The 17,054-nt window shown below is 38.0% G+C and overlaps 1 protein-coding gene across 1 annotated transcript in view; it reads left to right on the plus strand.

Annotated features, from left to right (window-relative positions):
- LOC119425593 (venom phosphodiesterase 1) overlaps positions 1–17,054 on the plus strand; it is a 46,800-nt gene that overhangs the window by 9,556 nt on the left and 20,190 nt on the right. Inside the window, exons 5-11 of the mRNA XM_037693125.1 lie at positions 3,160–3,220; positions 3,550–3,647; positions 4,496–4,575; positions 8,189–8,308; positions 8,538–8,647; positions 12,702–12,767; positions 12,860–12,932. Of these exons, the coding sequence (XP_037549053.1) occupies positions 3,160–3,220; positions 3,550–3,647; positions 4,496–4,575; positions 8,189–8,308; positions 8,538–8,647; positions 12,702–12,767; positions 12,860–12,932 (608 nt within the window). The remainder of the gene's footprint in view (positions 1–3,159; positions 3,221–3,549; positions 3,648–4,495; positions 4,576–8,188; positions 8,309–8,537; positions 8,648–12,701; positions 12,768–12,859; positions 12,933–17,054) is intronic.

Raw genomic sequence — 17,054 nt, forward strand, 5'->3', positions numbered from 1 at the left:
CACTCTTGGCACTCTTGGCTTTCTTGGCACTCTTGGCACTCTTGGCTCTTTTGGCACTCTTGGCACGCTTGAAGACTCCCTTTGTTTTTGCTCCTCTCATGCTCCCACATTTTTGGACATTTTTCTTGGCTGCCCTGGTTTTCCCAGGGCCTTTGTTCTTTTCTTTGTCCTGGACCTGTGGCCTGCTGTTGGTGATTCCAGCCAACTCAGGTAATTTTTGTTAACTTTTTGTATATTTGTTGTTACTTTGGCCTGGTGGGACCGGTTGTCCTGTTTTCGCAGGTTTGGTTGCTCTTTGGTTTCCTTGAACTTAAAAAGAAAACTGGCATTCACAGCAGCCGTCTAAATTCAACCTGTGTTCACGCTTTCAGGAGAAAAACGTTGTTGCTGGCACATCTAACAGTGTCTCACTGGGCTGCAAGTGTTGTTTAGTTAGCAAACAACATTTGCAACTCATGGCTTCCTGCTTCGTTAATTAGACTGTGATGGAAAACTTTCCTATTTTTGACTCATTTTGGGTCACCAGTTAGTCTCCAACAGACACAGCCCAGTGATATATTATGTTGCACCCCTTGGAGCTGCAGTCGATCCTGATCATTCTAACACAGCCATCAAAACACGTTACAGTAGAGTCTAAAACAAAGTGAAGAAAGAGGACTGGAATTGCTCTCAGATTAAAATCTCATAATGAGACCAAGGAAAGTCTAATCACCTTACAGCTGTCAAATATCAGAACTGAGTAAAGTCACTTCAAATTTAAATAAATTTAAGGTTCTTCTTGACTTTATCAGTGACATCGATGAGTACCAAAAACGTCTCTCAACAAAAAAACAAGAAACTGCCCAGAAGACCTGACTGAACATTGTTGTTATTTTAACCTGGATCATTGAGCATGAACTTTGGTGTTTTGAACCACTTTGGCTGTGGCAGCTTGGGAGGAGTTGACGGGGGAGAGTGCAGCCCCCAGAAACCATCTTATCACCAGGAAGCTGGTTGGTCGACTGTAGGAATGTACTGCTTAGTGGAGAAAACAGTTTGTTTGTGACTCCTAAGACTGATGAAGCCCTTCAAATGGAGGGTGAAGCGTCTCGCAACAACAACAAAAAAAACTGTCCAGATGACCTGACTGAACATGGTTGGAGTACCAAGATCATTTTGTTTTGCAATTTTTGACCAAATTAAATAGTAGCCAAAATAACCAAAATCAGAACCAACAACGGCAGCACGGTGGCGCAACTGGTAGAGCTGCTGCCTCTCAGCGAGAAGGTCCTTGGTTCAAACCCCGGTCCAGGGGCCTTTCTGGGTGGAGTTTGCATGTTCTCTCCGTGCATGCATGGGTTTTCTCCGGGTGCTCCGGTTTCCTCCCACAGACCAAAAACATGCATGTTAGGCTGATTGGTAACTCTAAATTGTCCCTAGGTGTGAGTGAGAGAGTGAATGGTTGTTTGTCTCGTTTGTCTCTATGTGGCCCTGTGATGGACTTGCGACCCGTCCAGGGTGTACCCCGCCCCTCGCACAGTGATTGCTGGACATGGGCACCAGCGACCCCCGTGACCCAAAATGGAATAAACGGGTAAAGATAATGGATGGATGGATGGAGAACCAACAACGGTTCAGCTGGCATCCAGCTGGTACTGCCATTAAACAAAACAAGAATTAAAAATTAAAGCAAACTCAATCTGAAAGTGGTAAATCTTTCAGATGGAAATCAATACATCATCTGCAGAGGTGGGGGTACTCTAGGTTTTTTTGTTTCTTTGGTTTTTTACCACATACTGCTTCTGTATCTTATTTTTTACTTGATACTGTGGTTTTATTTTTAATCACTTTGGTAACAGTTGCTGTTTTAAATGTCATTTATAAATACATTTGACTTGACTTGACATACTGCTTCTACTTAAAAACCTTGTAGGTTTTATTTAGTCTCCGAGGAGAAAGGGACTTTTTGACAGTATTGACAGTTTGCATGGGTACACCACTATTAAAACAGAATAGACCAAATAAAAATTGATCGATTTCCTTGAAGATATTGTGAAAAGCCTTATTTTGCTATTATAAGAGATTGAGCTCTTTTATATCTGTAAATATAAAATGAAGAATGAGATGAACTAGACAAAGCTTTTCCTTAGTTTACACATTTCCCAGGAGTTTTCATTTCTGAAGTTGTGTAAAAATAGGAGCTGCTCCGATACATAGACAGAAAGCAAAAAAGCAGGAGGAGAACAGGGAGCGGGAAGAAAGGCGTGCACCTCGTTACAGAGCCAGTGAGAAAAAACAAAACACAAACAGGAACATGTCTGCATTGGTTTTTGCCAGGAACTTAAAATATGTTTAAAGCCACTTAGACAGGTCAAGGTCGAGAGCTTCGGATCTTTTTGCAAGATATTAAAAGTGCATCTTAAAACCAATGTTTGTATTTGTGGATTTTACATACATTGCCAGGGGGTCTAAGTCAACTGGAGGGCTCGGACATGCTCCAATAGGTCAAAAAACAAGTTCCTCAGTCTTTTTTCATTAAAATGCAGGAAGTTTAGGGCCATCCAAGCTTTAAGATCCTCGAGACACAATAAAAGAGGTTTAATGGACCAAGCATCAACTCACCTTAAAGGTACGTTGATTTGGCAATCATCATCGTAGCAATGAAAGTAGATGTGTGTTTTGTAAAAATCAATTCTAGAGGAAGTAGATATAAAGACAAAAACAAAGACCCTAAAATTGAGCCCTGGGGTACCCCATATGGCAGAGGAGCAGACATGATACATGGAAGAACAATCAAATCTGCCTGTGTGGGGGACAGGAACACTGCAAAATGTTTTTTTTTTTTTTCATGTACCCTTTATTTATACAGATAGTCTCACTGAGCCACAATAACTCATTTTCAAGAGAGACTTTTCATTTCAAGACATTTCAAGATAAATGGGAAACACCTGGCTTCGTACACCACCACAAGGATTCATAGTTTATCTGTTGGGGCATTTTTTTGTGTAGAAGAGTTGAGAAAGTCCCAATTATCCAGAGTTAAAGCAAAGTGCCGGTCCACTTTGACCTTCCCTACCTGCCCACATGTTTCTTATTAATTTTCAGTTATCTAGACAACGAACGATATGTAGTATTACAACACCGCATCTGCTCAATGATCTCTGTATTCCTTTGCTGTAGAAGAGAAGGAGTGGGTGGAGGACGTCTGCGAGGACCTGTCAACCCCCAAATGCCCAGCCAGGTAAGGAGTGCAAAGGGCATCTATGTTATTTTATTTTTACCCATTTAGAAAATAAGTTTTTTACAATCTCAGCCAAACCGTTTCAGGATCTGAAGAACTTGTTACAAATCATAAATGTGCAATGCTATGTTTTGTTGTTGTTGTTGCTTGAAGTTGTTGTTTGACATTGCTCACATTTCATGTTTTAAACAGGAATAATCAGAATTTTAAAGTCAACCCTGCACATGCCTTGTTAAAGCTCCTTCTCTGCAATGACAGGAACTCTATGTATGTTTATGTCCATTTCTAGCTCGTGCATCTCTTCCTGTCTGACTTTGTTTTCTTTACAGCTTCAAGCGTCAGCCGCTGATCCTCGTCTCCCTGGATGGACTGAGGGCGGAGTACTTGCAGTCGTGGAGCACTCTCGTCCCTGTTTTGGATAAACTCAGTTAATGTGAACCACGTTTTGTTTGGTTCTTCTGATCTTGTTGATTTTATTGCCGGGAAAACAAATTACGCGTTGAAAATTAAAGTGCTCATCCCTTGTTGTTTACGATGAGCATCCCCTTTTCTCTTTAAAGGACTTTTCAATCTAAAATGAACAGAAGGGATACAGTTATTTTAAAGTGAAGTTTTGTCAAATAGTTGCTGATAATACTTCATCATGTATGTGGGATCTATCACAGGAGACAGGTTATGAAAGAAGTCTTCCTTTAGGCAAAGCTAACTAACGGCTACCCAATGAAATCTTGTTTTACGTCATATTTATAGTTAGTAAAACGATTTTCTCAAAAACAACAGTGTGAGAGAATTCTGCTTTAGCTAATATTAAACATTTAGACTTTACATGTAATGATGTGTTTAGATTGAGTCTAACACCCACACAATGCATGTGTGCAGAGAGTAGAACGTTGTTTGGCTTGACCTGGAGGTAGAAATGTGTTCATGCTCTAGGTCACAATTTTTAATGATTGATAATATTTGACAGAACATCGCTTCAAAGACGACCAAACTGTCTCTTTAAAGGCTGTGAAGGGGGGTTCATAATCATAATTTTGCACTCTTCTGATGAATAGACCCTGATTTCTAACTAGGCAGCAACCTTTAGGCTTGTTTCAACTGGATTTTCCACTGAATCTCTTGAATGTTCTTTATCAAATTGTACCAGTTATCACATTTTTTCCTTCATGTGTGAATAGTTATGACAAGTGTTGGTCAGTTGCCAATGATACACAAAGTGCACGTTTTATTCCAAGGAAGGTCTCAAGGTCAAGAAGCTGTTTTTGTCTTTTGCAGGAAAATGTGGAACGTCAGTTCCGTTCATGCAGGCAGCATTTCCAAGCAAGACTTTTCCTAATCACTACACGATTGTTACGGTAATACCATACCATACCATTTTATTTATAGAGCACTTAAAACAGCGACAAGGGCAACCAAAGTGCTGTACAGACAGAACAACAGGTAACACACAAAGCAATATACAAAATGAAGTAAATCAGAATATAGACATAAAAATGATGCAGATAATGATGACAAATGAGTGTGGAGCGTACAGGTTCAAAACACAGATCATCAGGTGTTGAAAGCCACCGAATAGTAGTGGGTTTTTTAAACGATGGCATCAATCAATAATGGCATCAAACAATTCATATTTCTGCTGAGCTGGCACTCTAAAAGTAAATCAGAGATAAATACAAGGAAGTACTCAAGATTTGCGAATAAAATAAGTTAGAAATTGCAAAATTCTTTGTTTTATTCTGCATTGTATGCAAAGTGCAATGACTCATGGTTAGTTGGCAGTTATGATACCTTTTAAAAGTTTTGATAAGATTTAGTTAAAATTACTCGGCACTGGTCAGAAAATTCCCTAGATTTTCTGGGAACTTGTTGCAAAAAATAATAACTAGAGAAATCGCAATTCCAGCAAAAATGAAGTGTGAATGCTTATTGCTGAAGAACATGCTGAAAAACAGCTGAAATTAGCTAAAAACATGCTGAAACGTAGCTGAAATGGAAGAACAAGCGTAAGTTAGCAAAAGAAAGCAGAAAGAACACATACCTGGTATTTGCGGGTACCAGAGTGTTGAAGTATTTGTGGTTTAAATGAGCAGAAATGAGCACAAAAATTAGTAAATAAAAAAAGGCATGAAATTAAAAATAAATAGCTGAAAAGTAGCTGAAAAGACAGAAAAAAAGCCTAACTTACCAGATGGAAGTGGAGAGAGCACAATTGTGCCCAATCAGGATGAAAGAAGCACAAATTTAATTCAACCTTTATTTAGACAGTTAAGCTAATTATTATTATTGAGCCTCAAGGACTCATTTACAAGAGAGACCTGATTTCAACAAAGAATGATGACAACAGTGTACAACAAGGACAACAATAGACAATCATAAAAGAGGCATGCAGATTTTTTTTTTTTTTACAAATTACAAAAAGATGGTAAAAAAGTAGCAAAAAACAGCTAGATTCTAAGGCGAATGTAGAAAACTAAAAACAGGAACATGTCTGCATTGGTCCCTGCCAGTCCAACAGATTCTTAAAGCCACTTAGAGAGGTCAAGGTCGAGAGCTTCAGATCTTTTTGTAAGGTATTCCAGGAAACAGGAGCGGAGTAGGAGAAGGCCCTTTTGCCAAGTTCAGGCCGCACTGAGGTAACACTGCAGGTAATAATGTCCTGAGAGCGCACGCTGTAACTGCACTCACGCAGAGACATGTAGGAGGAGATGTATGAAGGCAACAGACCAAGAAGTGATTTAAAGATGAAAATGTACCAGTGAGAGGGTCTGTGTGAAATTAATGATGACCAGTTAACCAGTGAATACTGGGTGCAGTGGTGGATACGATAATCACAGCCAGTTATGAATCTTAGTGCCCCATGATAGACAACATCCAACTTCTGCAGGGTTCTTGTAGGAGTTTTCATGTAAATAATGTCACCTTAATCAATGGAGGGAAGGAAAGTCACAGATACGAGGAGTTTTCTAGCATTCAGAGTTAGACAGGATCTGTTTCTGAAAAAGAAACCCAGTTTAACTTTCAGTTTCTTTACCAAGTTTTCCACATGGAGCTTAAAAGAGAGATGCGAGTCGACCAAGATACCCAAATATTTATAGGAATCAACAAACTCAATGGGGACACCATTTGAGGATAAAATCAGAGGAAGAACTGCAGGGACCGATATCCTGTTTGAAAAAAGCATCCTTTTGGTTTTATCGGCATTTAGGACAAGTTTGAGGCGGAACAAATCAGACTGGATGATGTCAAATGTGGATTGCAAAAGCTGGAAAGCCTTAGCAACAGTTTTAGCTCGACAATAAACAACTGTGTCATCAGCATAGAAATGTATGGATGCATTAAGGATGCTCTGACCTACATTACCTATGTACTGTAGACTGGGAAGAGGGTGGGTCCTAAGACTGAGCCTTGTGGTACACCATTGTTGACTGTTAGATAACTGAAGGAAGTATCATTATGTTGAACACATTGTCTGAAAGATAGTTAGAGAACCAACCAATGGTGTGATCTGAGAAACCGATTTCTGAGAGTTTATGACACAAGATGTTCTGATCCACAGAGTCAGAGTCTTTAGACAGGTCTAAGAAAAGTGCAGCACAATAATCCTTAGCATCCAGTGCTTCAACAACGTTATTAAGAACCTTCAGTGAAGCAGTGGTTGTGCTGTGTTGTTTCCTGAAACCAGATTGATGTGGAGGTAAGATGTTAAATGAGTCCAGGTAATTTTTGATTTGAGAGTTTATCAGTTTTTCTAGAACCTTGGCTAAAATGCAGAGTTTAGAGATTGGTCGATAGTTGTTAAGTGAGGTGGGGTCACCTCCCTTCAGCAAAGGACCAACAAAGGCTGTTTTCCAAGTGTCTGGGATGAAGTTTTGGCTTATGGAAAGGTTAAAGATGTGGGACACAGTGTCCCACAAATAAGTACAAAAAGTGAAAATTATCTGAAAAGGTTGAAATTAGCAAAAAAAAACAAACAAAAAAAACAGCTGAATTGTAGGTAAAAAAAAAGAAAAAGAAGTAAGTTTAGAGAGCACATTTATGCCCAATTGGGAAGAAAAAAAATAGCAATTAGCACCTAAAAGTGAAAACTATCTGAAAAAAGCAGAAATTTGCACACATACACAAACAAAAGCTGAATAAAAGCTAAAAAAAAAACTAAAAACAAAAAAACAGAAATAAGCTACAAGTAACAGTAGTAAGTGAAACAAGAACATTGTTGCTGAATTAGGCTGGAAAAAGTTTAAGCGAGTGCAAAAAATGTGGAATTAGCTGAAATGCTAAAATTAGCATTAGCAGCTGAATAATAGCTGAAATAGCTGAAACTTGCAAAAATAAGCTGAAAGGAGCATGACAAGCTGAAATCAGCAGAAAGAAGTTAGAAGAAGCACAGAAATGTTGTAGTTAGCAGAAAGAATCTGAAAGAAGCACAAAACAGCTGAAAGAAACAGCTGAAAGTAGCTAAAAAAGTTTAAATTTGCAGAAGGAAGTTGAAACAAGCTGAACCAGAAGAACATGTGAAAGGAGCAGTAAAAGGTTGTAAACAGATCTAAAGATTTGAAGGATGTAAAATGAGCACCATTCATTTTCTATGAGGAAAAAATAAAGTGGCAGAAAAGGCAAAATATTTCCAAAAGCTAAAGTAGCACCAATACCTAAAGTCATAGATTGTCCTGAAAGAGCTGAATGTTTTCATTATTCTTCATAAGCATTCACACTATAAGAAAAAATGAATTAAAGAGAGGCAATAACATAAGGCATTGTTCATTTGTTAAACCAACAGCTTTCTGAAAACACACATTTTTGCTGGAAATGCAGGAAAACAATAAGCAGTTACCAAATTTTAATATGAGTCACTGTTGAAGAAAATCAATCATCAGTCCATATTTATTCTAAAACTGATTTCAAAGGTTTTTTAATGAAGTGGATGATAATCAAAAATCTGTTCTTCACTTTGTTTGGTTCGTCCCTCAGGGCCTGTATCCAGAGTCCAATGGTTTGATTGACAACAACATGTACGACCCCGTGTTCAATGCTAGCTTCAGCCTGTCCAGTCCTGAGAAAAACAACCCCGCCTGGTACCTCGGGCAACCCGTGAGTTCTGCTCTTTACTCAGTCTGACTTCCAGAGACATACATTAATACTTCTGATGTGAAGTTTTCCTGTATAAAATTATCTTCTTTGGCTCAGATTTAAAAAAAAAAAATTGTTTGACATAAAGTTATCCACAATAAATGTAAAATGTTGTTTTCATTCATAAAAAGCTGATTGTTGATTATTATTATTTTAAATTGAGGATTTAGTTTCCAGTTTGTTTTGGCAGGTTTGGCACACGGCACGGTACCAAGGTCTGAAGTCTGGGACTTTCTTCTGGCCTGGATCAGACGTTAAAATCAATGAAAGTTTTCCCAACATCTACAAACCTTATGATGGGTAAGATGCAACAAAGGATTTTGGAATTCTGCACAGAACATTGTTAGAACTGTGACCTTTTTTTAAACCGATGATATAGTGTCGATACTGTAGGTTACTGAACTTTAATGTCCTTGATTTCATCTCATTGTTGCAGGGGGTAAGAAAGGTCTGTTTCAGACTTCACAGCCTTCATGCAGTTATCTTGATGTATTGAAGAAATCCTTTAGCCTGAGTTGTTTTTGTTCCACTTTGAATCAGACCAGCAATGGTGATGCGTTTACAGCCTAAACAACGAGGGCTCTGTTCCATATCGATATACAACCATGAAGTCCTTGTGTTGTTTCTGGCACTGAGGCATCAAGCCTGGGGTAACCCCTTACCCACACTGAGCTGTGCTAAGGCTTCATTTCCTTCCTTTAGCAGCTGAAGTCGCCTTTGAGAAATTCCAAAGTCCAGTAAGAAGTGGGTCAGCTTGCTTTATAATCAGCACCACATCTGCAACTAGGGAGGCTAAACCGCTATAATCCAACAATGCTTTTGAGTCAGCTCTTTGTGCCCCTTAGGCTCATTATTGAGGCTTCTTCAGCTTTCTGTGAACATTTCCTTCACTTCTTTTCTTTTATTATTAATAAGGTTCCATTTTTAGGACCTCTATTGCTCAATTGCAGCTCCACCTTCTGCTGCCTAAAGGACATTCAAGTCACTTTATCTTGATGGTTGGTCAGTTCAAACCATCAGGTTCCCCCAGTAATCATGTCCCTGTCATCTATCCTTGCAGTTCTTATTAGGAGTTCATTGTCTGATGCTGTCCCTGAAATTTTCAAGAAAGCAGTTGTGCAGGTATCATTAAAAAAATAAAATAAAATGGAGCCTGTGTGTTGGTACAAAAAAGTAGAGTTCCAGTCGGATCAAACTCAGTCAACGTCTGGTTTAACACGACGGCGTTAGAAGTGTGCCGCAGCTCAGCGCTAACCCAACCACCAGCTCAAACTATTTGGTGTAACCAACGCAAACTATGACGCAACAGCAATAACTCAACAATTGAGTTATAAGAATATTCTAGTAGTTTCTAGTGTGCAGTAATGTCTTAGTTTTGGAAAAGGTACTTTTTTATTCCTTGAAAATATAGATTTTCTCTACCGGTAAACTCTTTAGCCACTCTCAAGTAGTTTTTACAAATCTAACAAGGTTGAGTCAGGTCCTCTGGATGAACTGACTCAACCTTGTTAGATTTTTTTTCCACCTGGATTATTCAGCATGCATCAGGATAGTTTTTACTCGGTACTCTACGTTTCAGCCAAACCACAAATTTCAGTTTGCCACACAAGATCAACAAGAGTGCAGTCTAGTGATAAATATCTGGAAGATTCATGGAGCTCGTCATAAAGTCGTGGGATAGAAAGAATTTCAGGTATGCAGTTATAACAAGAACTTTCCTTTATCTCACTGTCAAGCAGATTAAGACTTATCAGTGTGTGATGCTTACTTGTTACTGAAATGGGCTTTAGCAAAAATTGCGCATTTTTCTTGCAGCACTCTTTACTGGCATTTTATTTTATTGTTTTACAGTGGAGCTATCGCTGACTCAGCACATGTTTATTGCAATTTTTGCTAGAGATAACAGCCATTGACGCAGATTGTTATGCGCTTAACGCTCTAAGCAACATGCTATGACCTCGATAGTTCATCTTGATGAGCAGCTTATTTGTCTAAATGAGATAGGGCATTCCTTGTGTACAAGCACGCACGTTTTTGCAATAAATTTTGGTTTTGTTTCAACAGAAAGCTGGAAGAATGAACTGTATTAAAGAAGCACCTTAATACAGATGGTATATTATAACTCAAACTTAAAATGCAGTGAGCTTATCAAACATAAAGACTAACACCAACATTGGAAGGGTTATATCTTGGTAATTTTGTGAACGTTTATGAACGCATTCACACTATTGTGATCCATTTATCTTCCGTACATTTTTCAGCTTGATTCTTCTCCTGCAGTTTTCAAACTTTCTCAACAAATCACAACTCAAAACATTCAGCTCTTTCAGGACAATCCTGCTATGACTTTTGGTATTAGTGCAGCTTTAGCTGTTTGGAATATTTGGCCTTTTCTGCCACTGTTTTTCTCATAGAAAATGAATTAAGCTCATTTTACATCCTTCAGATCTTTACATCTGTTTACAACCTTTTACTGCTCCTTCCACATTTTGCTCTGGTACAGCTTGAGCAAATTAAAAATAATAATAATAATTCAGCTAGTTTCAGCTATTTTGTGATCCTTGCAGATTCTTTCTGCTAACTAGATTTTTGTGCTTCTTCTAATTTATTTTTAATTTCAGCTTATGCTCCTTTCAGCTTATCTGTGCAAGTTTCAGCTATTTCAGCTGCCATTTAGCTGTTTTATGCTAATTTTATATTTTTCAGTTAATTTATTTTTTGCATGCATTTCAAGTTTTTTTCAGCATAATTCAGCAAAAATGTGCTCTCTCCACTTTCTTCTGGTAATTTAAACCTCTTTCGGCTTTTTTTACTATCAGCACTTTTCAACTGTATTTTTTTGCTAATTTCAACTTTTTTCTGATAAGTTCCACTTTTTTTTTTTTGCTCATTTCTGCTTCTTTCAGCCTAATTGGGCAGAAATGTGCTCTCTCCACTTTCTTCTGCTAATTTAAGCTTGTTCTACTTTTTCAGCTACATTTTTTTTTAGCATTTTTGTAGCTAACTTCAGCTGTTTTCAGATAAATTCATTTTTATTGTGGTAATTTCTGCTACTTTCAGCTTAATTAACTTCTTTCTGATAATTTCATATTGTTATGTGCCTTTCTGGTTATTTCTGCTAGTTTTTTCAGCTACTATTTAGCTTTTTCAGCTAATTCCACTTTTTTAAAAATTCCTTTCACTTCCTTCTAGCAGCTTAAGCTTCTTTCTGCCTTTTCAGGTATTTTTGGGTGCTAATTTCCACCTTTTTAGCTAATTTCTCAATTTCTGTTCTCATTTCTTTTTATTTAAATATAGTTCAGCAAATGTGTTCTGCTTTCTTCTGCCAACTTAAGCTTGTTCTTCTATTTCAGCTATATTTCAGCATGTTTTTAGCTAATTTACTCTGTTTTTTAGCAAGTTCGTCAGCAATAAGCATTCACACTGTATTTTCGCAGGAAATGCAATCTCTCTAATTTGAGTTATTTCCCAAACATCTATAAAACTAACTGGAAGTCATGGTTTGTGTTTTTGGTCAACCATCCAGATCCATTGGTTGGTTTGGATAATAAAATGTTCTTTAACTATATATACTATTATAAGCATTAGTTGAGTATTTTCTTAATTGATTAGAAAACTACATCCTTAAGGTTAATAAAATATATTTGAATTAGCTTTTATGCATTATTTCACATACTTTTGATGATGGCCGACATGCAAACATGACACATAGCTTGTGTGCGGTTATGTCACAAAATAAACAAGTCAGGAGAGTGAGTACCTGTCTGGGCTCATTTCAGTGGAAATACTTGGTACTGATTATGCCAAATTAACTATTAACTATTAACAAAAGACCAGAGTTACCCCGGGGTATTTTTCCCTTAAGAAAATATGATTTTGAGTCAAGTTTAGTCATTCCAAAGTCAACCGCAACACTGAAGCTCATCATTTATCATTCAATGGGTCAGTGTGTTTAAATAAACTGCTTGAACATTTTCATGAACTTTGGTAGTGAACTTTCAAAGAAGTGCTTGGTGTGTGTGTTGATGTTGCGAAATACACCAAATGCAGACTAAGTACCAGACTGCGGCAGACAGCATGGTAAAGATGATAAAACCCAGATTTTATGTGACAACACAGCTGAAATGGATAAAATGAAGGAAAGTTTATACTGAAGGAGGTTACATTCTGTTATCTGAACTGATAATTTACAAACTCAGATTAGGTGTGAGGGCAGAGCTAAAGGAAATGGAAACCGAAACAGACTATAGAATTTTTTTTTTTAATTAAGAAAACCTAAAATAAAATTTAAAAACAGTAGTCAGAATTAAAAGAAAATGACAATCTGGATTTTTTGTTTGTTTGTTTTGCAAAGTAAAGTGCCATTTGAGGAAAGAGTATTTACTGTCCTAAAGTGGCTGCAGCTGCCAGACAATGAAAGGTCGGTCCATTACCTTCAGATTTTTATCCTAAAAATGTTTAATTAAAAGTGATATTTATGTTTTCATATTGAAAATTAAATCTTCCCCTCAGACCAGATTTCTACACCTTGTATTTGGAGGAGCCTGATAAATCTGGGCACAGCTTTGGTCCTGTCAGTGGAGGGGTGAGTTCACCTCACTTTATTACACCATGATGAGGAAGTATAACTCTGTCATTATTTTACTGTCCTTCAAGTTAATTATCCTGTTTGTAGCTGATGAGCTGTGACCAGAGCTTAGTGTTATCAAACATACGAAAATGAAGCACTTATTGTGTTTATTATGTTGCATTAACAGACAACTATTTTTTATTATTATTATTATGTATTATATTGTGTTTCAAGCCAGCCTGCTGTGGAATCCCGTTACACATGCAGAAAGTGAACCATAAGTCAAAGAACAGATCATCAGTGCATAACAATCATTATAGGCAAGATGGCCCTTACTACTCATCAATCCAGCCTGAGGACAACCTGGCCAAAATGGTAAATAAATAAATGAATTAAAAAATTGAGCATACTTGTTTTTTATTCATTTTATAATTTTGGCCAGGTTGTCCTCAGGCTGGTTTGGTGAGAAGTAAGCGGCCATCTTGCCTATAACGATTGTTATGCACTGCTGATCTGTTGTTAGACTTATGGTCCACTTTCTGCATGTGTAAACCAGTTTCTGTGAATTCCACAGCAGGCTGGCTTGAAACACGTCAAGAAGGTGCTATTTGTACAACCGTTCTTGTTGGCAGGCCTCAGCCTAGAGTTGCATTCGGACCGAAAAAATCCGACCCGGCCCGTAGCCATCATTTCCGAACCCCACCCGACCCAATGAATTAACAGTAATTACAGGTCCGAACCCGAACTCCCCCACCCCAGACATATTTAGTTAAGCTATGAAGCTTTGACTTCTTATATAGTTATTAACAGTCGGCGGACACGCACGGCTGAGGGACAGAAGATCAGAGCTGAGGGGGTGTTCGTCCTTTCATGGCCATCAAAGTGCATTAAATCCCTGCTTCTGCATTATTCAGACATGGACCCTGCTCTGACATATCGGACATTTTGGGATCTCACCTGTTTGGGTCTTCGGCCGCGCGCGTCCTCTGAGTGCAGCGGCTGAATGAACGTCCATTTGGGCTTTGATGGATCACTGCCTGGCAGTAGTCCATCTGAAGCTTAACTGAACTTTTTTTTTACCTCTTTCAAGGCCGGTCAGCGTGCGGCCAAATGGCCACGTGTGACTGATAATTGTATGACAAGACATGTTGCCATATTTTTGGATCGTCAGCCTCCGGGTTCGGGTTAGAAATGACAGCTCTACCTCAGACTGACAAAGTCTGTTGGATGAAAGACAAAACGTTTCTTCCAAGAAGAATCTGTCCAGATGACATGATTGTGTGTATTTTTTTGCTTTAACAGGGATCAACCTTTTTATTTCAATTTTTTTTTTACTTTTTATGCAGAAATAGTCAACAAATTACAGTCCAGATATTTTTATATTTTAAAAGTGTTAAGGCAGTTTAATCTCGGTGGTGACAGACGGGGATCAGCCAAAAGAAAAGGTAGAAGAAACATATTGACCTCTCAAAGTTAACCATTGGTTTGATTAGTTCATATTTCAAGAGAAAGGAGGAATTTTATTTCAACTCCAATTCAAAAACAAGTAGAAAAGTACAACTAATAAATAAATAATAGTGCCAACTCAAACAGTAGAAAGAAAGAGTCCAAAAAGCATGACTTTGCTGACTGAGCAGCCTGTTTAACTGTATGTTGCACACATTTCAGTGATTGTTGATAAAAATGTAGGCTTCACAAAAACAATATAGTTTAATGTCCATCTGATTAATGATGATGTCACTGAGCTTCACTACAACCCTCTCTGAGTCATGCACATATAGACTTCAAGACAGTTTACGTTAAATACGCTGAAAAATTAGACTCTTGCACGAAAATGGAAGACCTTAAAGTGGCTTTGGATAAACAAAAGCAATTTAGAAACTGAAAGAGGGATAATTGAAGTTTACACTGAGTGAATTTAAGGGAAGAGGCAGACTTCAGTGAGACACAAAGTTTGTTCAAACAGCAAATATTTCTGGAGTCGGTTGGTATTTCACTGCAGAATAAAGGTCTGCCAAGCAGATGGTGTTTCATCATGACTAATACTGAAAGAATTCAGATTTATATGGGTAAAATTAAACAAAGATATTTGGAATTTGGATTGACCTTTATCTTAAAGTGGTTTCAGAATTTTACTGACGTTTTGATGTCTTCGTGATGGAAGTACCATATTAAGTGAAACAAAACAGTCAGATAAGTCAAACTTTATTCAACAAATTCACAATAACCACTTAAAATCAATTTGAGGTAAGTATGCACAGCCAGAGTTAATACTAAAGGTGCACCTGATTATAAGGCTCACTGTGGATTTTTAAGAAAATTACAAGATTTTAAGTGCGCCTATACGTTACAACAAAAAACACATTTTAAGGATATAAATAATTACAAATACAACACAGGTTGAATAAAGTAAAGACAGCAGCAGAGTGAAGAAATGTGGTCAGTTTGTCCTCCAGCAGTCTAAGCCTATAGCAGCATAACTAAGGGATAGCTCAGGAAACTCAAGCCAACCCTAACTATAGGATTTATCAAAAAGGAAAACCTTAAGTCTAGTCTTAGAGGCAATGTGTCAGCCTCACGGACAGAAACTGGAAATTGATTCCACAAAAGAGGAGCATGATAGACAAAAGGTAGACATAATCAGTAAAGTTCTGCCTGTCCCCAAAACAATTGTGTTTATCTGAATCTGGCTCCCTGACTGGCCTTGACAAGCCACCTTATCTTAATTCACCTGGAAGCTCTGTAAACCTCGATGCTCTGCCCATCCCCCCTTTCCCACCGAGGAAGTCTGCGGACCAATCAGAGAGGCCCAGCTGAATAAACATTCTGTCATCGTTTAAGGACTCTTTGGATTCTATCTGACGTTGTCCTTGGCCGTCCTCGGCACCCCCCGAGAGTGTACGGAACTCTCCAGAGGGAACTATGTTAACTTGAGTGATTTATCACTCCTATCTGAAATCTTGCAGTGCCTCTGTGTGTTGTCTCTGGACATGCTCACCACCCTTGCACCCCCCCCCCCCCCCCGCCCCCCCCCCCCCCCCCCCTCGACACACACCCTCACAGAATGTCAGCATCATTATACAAGTTGGGTTTTTTTTTTTTTCATTTTCATGCTTTTAATCTTCAGCCAAAGATTAAGAGCATGCTAGGAACTTTTGTTCGCCTCCAAAACCTCAGTTGTAATTTTCACCACTTTATTGTCTGTCCGAACAGATCTCACTTGTAAATGAGTCTTTGAGGCTCAGTGTGATTTATCTGTTTAAATAAAGGTTAAATGAATGAATTAATGAATGAATAATAACTGAAAACGCTGCCTCCCATTCTGCTTTTGGAAACTCTAGGAACCACAAGTAAACCTGCAGTCTGAGAGCCAAGTGCTCTGTTAGGAAAATATGGAACAATACGATCTGTAATGTAAGATGGAGCTAGGATGTTGAGGGCTTTGTAGGTTAGAAGTAAGATAAATGTAAAACAAACTGTTTCATTCGTCACCATCCTGTTGGTTCAGCAGTTCCTGAAACTTGTACCAAATAAAATAATCTAACCTGCAGCTACAAAATTAGATATAAAACTCAATTTGCAACCCTTAAGGATAAAAATCAGGGACCAAGAAAGAGGATGGTACAAACATGTTAGTTTATTTTCTTTACAACTTCTTTTCCCTTTCAGTAATTTTTTTTTTTCTGTCAGCCAATAATTCAAGTTAAATATGTGTAATATGCACACTTGCACAAGATTACATCATTTACACAAAACGAAAGAACAAGTTCTCACAGTTGATTTCAGGCTACTCTGTGGAAGTCTTCTGTTTCCACAGCCAAGTCATTGTTCATTCTTTTAATCCTTTTTTTAAAAAGACTGCAGCTTCTCAACACATCTAAAGATATCAGCGGATATACGTCATTCTGAAAGCCAGAGAGAAAATATTATTGTTTCCTTTCTCCTCCAAGCCAGTCATAATAATGAAACTTAGTTTGGCCTGAGAAATTGAAAGAGACGGAAGTGCTTTAACTGAAAGTGCATCTTTGTGAACTATGGTTCCTGGGGTTTTTTGTTTTGAGTGTGTGTCACAACATACTAAACCTGTCTGTGTGTGTCATGCCTTTAGGAGAAAGTGTTCTGTGTAATAACAGCATC

This window comes from Nematolebias whitei, chromosome 19 (genome assembly GCF_014905685.2).
Source record: "Nematolebias whitei isolate Nwh7 chromosome 19, NemWhi1, whole genome shotgun sequence".
Classification (NCBI taxonomy): Eukaryota; Metazoa; Chordata; class Actinopteri; order Cyprinodontiformes; family Rivulidae; genus Nematolebias; species Nematolebias whitei.